This window comes from Bos indicus, chromosome 12, assembly GCF_029378745.1.
Source record: "Bos indicus isolate NIAB-ARS_2022 breed Sahiwal x Tharparkar chromosome 12, NIAB-ARS_B.indTharparkar_mat_pri_1.0, whole genome shotgun sequence".
Classification (NCBI taxonomy): Eukaryota; Metazoa; Chordata; class Mammalia; order Artiodactyla; family Bovidae; genus Bos; species Bos indicus.
In genome coordinates this window covers 2,707,093-2,713,591 of record NC_091771.1, presented here as the reverse complement: position 1 = coordinate 2,713,591, position 6,499 = coordinate 2,707,093, and the positions used below count along the sequence as shown (strand labels likewise).

The 6,499-nt window shown below is 40.4% G+C and overlaps 1 protein-coding gene across 1 annotated transcript in view; it reads right to left on the bottom strand.

Annotated features, from left to right (window-relative positions):
• Nucleotides 1–205: 205 nt before the first annotated feature.
• DIAPH3 (diaphanous related formin 3) overlaps nt 206–6,499 on the bottom strand; it is a 565,391-nt gene continuing 559,097 nt past the window's right edge. The window contains 1 exon segment of the mRNA XM_070799979.1: nt 206–2,566. Within this exon segment, the coding sequence (XP_070656080.1) occupies nt 2,304–2,566 (263 nt within the window). The 3' untranslated portion in view covers nt 206–2,303.

Sequence of the window (6,499 nt, the reverse complement as noted above, 5' to 3'; positions counted from 1 at the left end):
TTTAGCAGAAGTTTTTTCAGATAAGTTACTGAAATGTTTACTTGCTAACATAAACATTAGATGTTTGGCATATTTTAACTATTCAAATACATGTTAAGAAAAGGATATATATGTGTATATAGTTAGATTAGATTGCTTTTCTTATTTTTAAATTACTTTAAATATTTTACTGGGAAACTTATGGCTTCCCACAAGCAGGTCTTTGCTTTTGGACCCCTTGATGATCACTTAGTTGTCTGTGTTCTTGCTAAATTCTCTCCTTTGACCTGAGAGAAAGGGGAGGGGAATCTATTTTGGGGTGTGTCACTAGCTTGGACGGAGCATCCTTGTCAAGGTACTGACTTTTTATTCACTAATTCAAATAAACAAAATCTCCTTCCTCAGAAACACAACTGTATCTCAAGGTCTGCCTCCCTATAGTTTTCATCCAAAGTTGACTAAAGGAATATTATGACTTTAAAAATCCTAATTATACCTCCTTGCTTATTGTTGGAACAAACACTTGCATCAGAAACCAGTGTTTCTTGGTTGCCTCTTACCTCTGTCAACTGTCCTGTGCTTCCCCTCATAGCTGCAGCCTCCTGTCCAGGCCTGAGCATGTCCTTCAGCCTCTGCAGACAGATGCCCTGGGGCAGACTGCTCAGTTTCGGGGCTTCCCTGCCTTCCTCCACCCCTGGGAGACTGTGTCAACTTCACTCTCCTTTACTGGCCAGACGGCCTCTCCCCTGTGTCTGCTTCCCAGTCCTAAATTGACACTTACCTGCCATCTGGTGTGTCCAAACTTTTAGGTTGAATTTTAGTTTTGTTTCTGAAAATCTCAAGCCTTCGCAAAATCATGTGAAGACCAGATAATCAGGATTCCTGCATTTAGCTTCCTTCCTTGCTGTTAAGGGCTCCTGTCTGCTTAAATGAGTAAATATCCTTCATCTTTCCTGATTTTTAAGATGTGTTCTCAGGAAAATACGTATTGCAACTGGAGGGTAAAACACACATTTCAGCAACACAGATGAGAACAATTTATTCCCACCTTGACTATGGATCACACTCTGTTCCCCAGTGTTTATAAACAGGGCCTGGTTCATTGTTCTAATTAATTAACTTTATTAACCTGGAGCTGAAAGGAGGTGGCAACTTAAACAAGGAAATAAAAAGCAGTGGACCTCGCCAGACTAGTTCCATATAACTGCTTTTTAACTGAAGGTAAAAGAGCAGTCACTTGCTTACTGCATGTCATAAAGCAAAAGAGATGCTTAGATAGACTGCAGAGCACAGTCTCTTTCCCCCTAATCCACAGAATATGCTAATTACAAAACAAAAAGGTGCAACTTTTTTTATTTAGTGCAAAGAACAAAGTTTATTTTCTTTGATATAGAATTAATAGAATTAATGATGCCCCCAATGGGATAAAATTGCAACCTTTACATAGGAAGACTTTCCTTGAAACACTTCAGATTTTTGTTAAAGTTATTGATTGTCAGATCAAAGGAACTGCAATTTCAAGTCTGTTCACAGAAATTAAAAATTCTTAATGTGGAAAGTTTCAAAATGGCAATTCGATCCCAGAATCATCATTATTAGGGGGAAAAAAACGCTCTCTCCCCTAAGAGTTTCGGCAGCACTGTAACATGGCATCCATTTACACTAAGGTATGTGTGTTCTGCAAAGAGAGGACATCTATTCCCATTACATCAGTTTTGGAAATGTGTTCAGTTGCCATATAGTCTCCAACAGGGTCTAATTAACATGAATTCAACAATGATCATAATGAGCTTACCAATCATCTCCTCACAGCTTTATTATATCCAGTTTTATGTTTTCTGTGCTATGTTAATAGCATACAGATCCCAATTAAGGAGGAACCTGGCCCTTTATAAATAACATACACGGACTATACATGGATAAGTAGCAAGACTGGAGGCTGATGATTTGATGTTCACTAATGCTGAAAATAGTAAAGTAAAAATCACAGTGACTTGAAAAGATGGTATTTTCTTAAGGACACACTGTTGAACACCTGGCCACCTACCTGCTCTCTGAAGCATTATGTATAATTCAACCACCAAATATAGAACACACGAACACCAGGAGACAAGAAAAGCATTTAAAGCCCATTACAATCTTGAATAAGCCAAAACCTCAAGTACATAGGAAAAGCACTGCAATCATGTATTTAGCTTTATTTTTCTAATATATATCCTAATTTAAAACTATATAAAGTCACTGATATAAAAAGCACTTTTTTCAAGTGTTACAGCGTACAGCATGGCTTTATATTTGGCTTAATCATTTTTTACCAGTTTAATTTATAAAGCTCGTAATCTTGCCAGCAGGGCTTCAACTTCAGGAATGGGTTCGTTTTTAGAAACAGAGCCAATAAGTCCCATTTCCTTTTCTCTGTTGCTTTCTGCATCACAGGCCTCCTTCTTCTCAACTGCCTTGGTCCTCCCTGTAGACGTGTGAGTGTCTAGATTATAATTAAGCTCCTTGGCGACTGCAGTCCTTGTTGAGCTGCAATTGATATTGTAGTGTGAATGTGGCCCTTCTGTCAACTGCAACTTCTGATTTTCTACAGTAAGGAAGAAAGAAACATTAAACTTATTACTGTGATAAGCAAGGATTGTGCACATTATGAAACACTGAAATAATTATTCTCAACAAACAAGTCCTTTTTGACAGACTAAACTAAAAAATATTCAAGAGTAAGGAAGATTTAAAATAAACACACAGAGGTTAAGAATAAGCTAAAAAATATAAACAGGCAACTATTTCATTAGTATTAATGCTTACTTCCTGCTTCCTTTGTGCCCATCACTCAGTTATTAGCAAGGTTGGTCCTGCATTTCATTCAGGTCTCTGCTCAAGTGCTATTGGGAGAGGCCATCTCTGATCATCCATCTAAAACAGCACTCAACTTTTCATCACTCTGTCTTTTCCTTCACAGAACCTATGACCACGGGACAGATCGTGTACTTGCTTACTTGTCTGTTGTCTCTGTCTTCACTAGAACATAAGCTCCGCTGAGAGCAAGGACATTGTTCTAAACACTGCTTGTAACACTGGTGCCTAGGACGGCTGTGGAGCAAAGTAGGTGCTCAATAAATACGCAGTGGGCAAATTATTTCTACACCTAAGACAGGCATTAGTTTGAATAATAATGAGATTAATTTCCTTTTGAAAATAAAAAGAAGAAAAAACTAACAGGAAATTAAAAATCAAATTGTCAAAATTTCCTAGCAAATCAAAATAATGTCGTAATTTGCCAAATGCATACACATGTATCAATACAGACCTGTAAACTATACACACATGTATGTTCTTTGGTAAGTGACAGCAATCCCAACTTCTCCAGGCTGTGAGGGAAGAGGTATAATAGCTAACAGCTAAATGACTCTAGCCAATTGACTTTCCCAAAGAGCAACAGATTTTCTCCTAATTAATTCTCACATCGTACAACTTTATGAGTAATCTCATGTAGATCTCAAACTCAAAAAAAAAAACAAACACAGAACCCTCAATATTCTCATAACCTTGAACGTGGCCTGAAATGGCTTCAACAAACTTGACATGACATTTAAAGTTTTTTGGTTATTCGCTGAGAGATGTTCCATTATCCCAACAGCGATGACTTTGGAGCAGAAGCAGTCACTCATGACAGTGTGTTTTATGTGAGTGCTGAAAATTCCAACTGAAAACAGCTTGTACATTAAAAGGCAGCTGCTGAAGGTATTTACTGCACTGTCATTTCCTGTCCGGGGCTCCCAGTGATGGATGAGTGTTTTACTCACTTTTCTGGACAATCTCAACAAATTTTAGAAGTCTGATCACCTTTTAGCTGTTGGAAGAAAATAAATACACTCTTCCTGTCACCTTCTTTATCAGGTGGGCAATTGTTACTCAAAAGTAAAAATCTACAGAGCAGTGACTTTCTCTTAGAATGTTTATCTCTCTAGTTTATAACATGCGTATCATGTTTGCAGTAAAAAGCACAGCTAACACTGTATTCCTACAGTTCCCAAGACCACACACAAAAGTTTTTTTTTCTAGGATCAACTCTCCTGCCCCAAAGTGTTTGAAAACTGCATTGTAGCTAAGTGCAAATTTTTAGTCTGCTTACTGCTCCTTCCCAAACGTTCCTATCTTTTCTTGTCATTTGAGTTCTTGTGAACAACTCCATCATGATGATATCTCCAACAAACTATAATTTATTTTGCTGCTGGGCAACTCTCATTACATTTTTGATGGCAGAGAAGAGATTCGATTGGCTAAAATACAGGTCTATATTGGACACAGGTAAAGTCTTCCCCGCCTTTCCCGGCTATGACGTATCAAGCCCAATCCCACATGTGGCAAAGTGAAAACAGCATGGGATTCTAAGGTCCGTCGGGGTTGAAGTCCAAGTCCCACCCCTTGGCTTTACAGGTTAGCTCACCTCTGTGAGTCTCAGGTTTCAACAGTCAGACTCCGAGAGCAGGTGTGAGAACTAAAGGGAAGGATGAGGGTGACAGTTCCTTCGAGGTACCTGGCTGTGCCTTCCTCTGCCCAAGCCTTCCAAGTGAGGCTTCTGCCACCCAAGGCTTGTTGTTCAGATGCTCTGACCTTTCTGACTTTCTGGTGATCGTACTCATGAGGGTTGAAATACCATTTTATTAATAGCTTGTATTTATGTAGCACTTTTATTTTTAAAGCATTTGTTGTACTTGAAACATTGCCACTGTCATTTTATAGATTGAGAGGTAAAAGCAAAAAGAGGTTAAATCATTTGCTTAGACTTAGTTACTGAGTAAATCAGTGGCAGGAGCCAAATGCTGTCTCTGGAGATACTAAGGCTGTCTTAAAGAAATTTAAAAAGCTTTTTGCCAAGAAAAAGTGCTAAGTAATTCAAAGCTAAGTTTTGTAATAGCAATGTCCTGTACTCATGCTTCAAAATGCTTTCTGACAGACTTCCTGCCTGCATAACTCTGTGGATGGTGTACCTATGTCAGCTACCTCAGTATCTCCAAGGTCACACGCAGACTCCTTTTCTCTCCTGGTACTACCTCAACTCCTGACTCTGAACTTCAGGTACAACCTTTACCCCGACAGGGCCCTGGCACTCCTTGTCCATTCTCCTAGCCCATCCTCTCTCCTTTTGCTCTCTCAGCAAACACCCAGCCTGCTCCCCTTCACCTTCACCTCACTCACCACAGAGGGATCAGAAGAGACCCTCCATCAGCTGCTCACTGCAGCATCCACACTCCTTCCCCCCCGTGCTCCCTCTGAGGACCACTCCTCAGGGTGGGCACCTGCCTTCCATCCTGTGGCAGCTGTGCCTTCTTCTCTCCTGCATTTTCAAGGTTTCCTTCTTCAGGCAACCATTTCCCTCAGCATACAGGTACTCTGCAGTAACGACCCCAATCTTTAAAGAAGAAATGTCTCCGTCTCCATATCCTGCTCTATTCCCTTTTCCACTGTTGGCTGCCTTGGTAACAAAACATCTCAGAAGAACTGCTGATACTGCTGCCTCATTTCCTTTCTTCCCTTTTTTTTCTTGAACCCGCTCCAATCATGCCTTTGACCCTTTATGCTCAGACACTCAGTTGTGTCTGACTGTTTGGGACCCTGTGGATTGTAGCCCACCAAGCTCTCTGTCCATGCAATTCTCTAGGCAGGAATGCTGGAGTGGGCTGCCATTCTCTTCTCTGGGGGTCTTCCCTTCTGACCCTTCACTCTTCTGAGACAGCTCTCGTCAAGGCCACTAATAAACTAGTGTTGCTAAAAACAAGGTTGGCTACCCCTTGGATACTTCTGTTCTCCTTTACTTGACCTATATCAGATCCAAGGATGAAATGCCCAGCAGAGGATGGGCTTTTCTTTTACCATCTGCTTCTGCAGAGAATTAGGTGGATAACACTGGGCAGCCAATGCAGGCAAAAGCGTTTCCACCCTATTGCGAAAACTTTAGATAGTTTTGGGCTAGCTTTAGGCACAAAGTGATAAGAAGAAACACCAAGCTGGCATGTAACTCTTCTGTGGTTTTAGACGGAGAATCTTTCTCGAGAAGCAATAGACAAGACAGAATAACATAAAAAGAGGTCATTCCTGAGACCACTGAAGAAATAAAAAAGAAAGTGGAGAGCTCCTTTTAGAATGAGCGTATAGCTGTTAGAAATTCCTTGGTAACACTTCCCTCCAGCCTGCACCTTTATCTCTCAGCATCCCAACAGCCTCCATCCTGGTTCTCAGCCTTGGGAGGCCCAAGCTGTAGCACTGAGGAAGTCACATCCCAAACTGCAAAGTACGAATGAAGTTAGGTAGGTGAAGGATCCCCTGTCCCACTGCAAACTAGAGAAAATGTTTATGAGTAAAGAAAGCTCCCAAGTTGGAAGTACTCTTTTATACAGACATTTTATTAAAATGTTGGTTCAGGTGTCTTTTGCCATTATTATTGACACTATTTTAAAAGTCTGCTATTGGTGGTTTCCTGTGGGCTGAACTGGAGACCCAAATTCCACACAAAAAA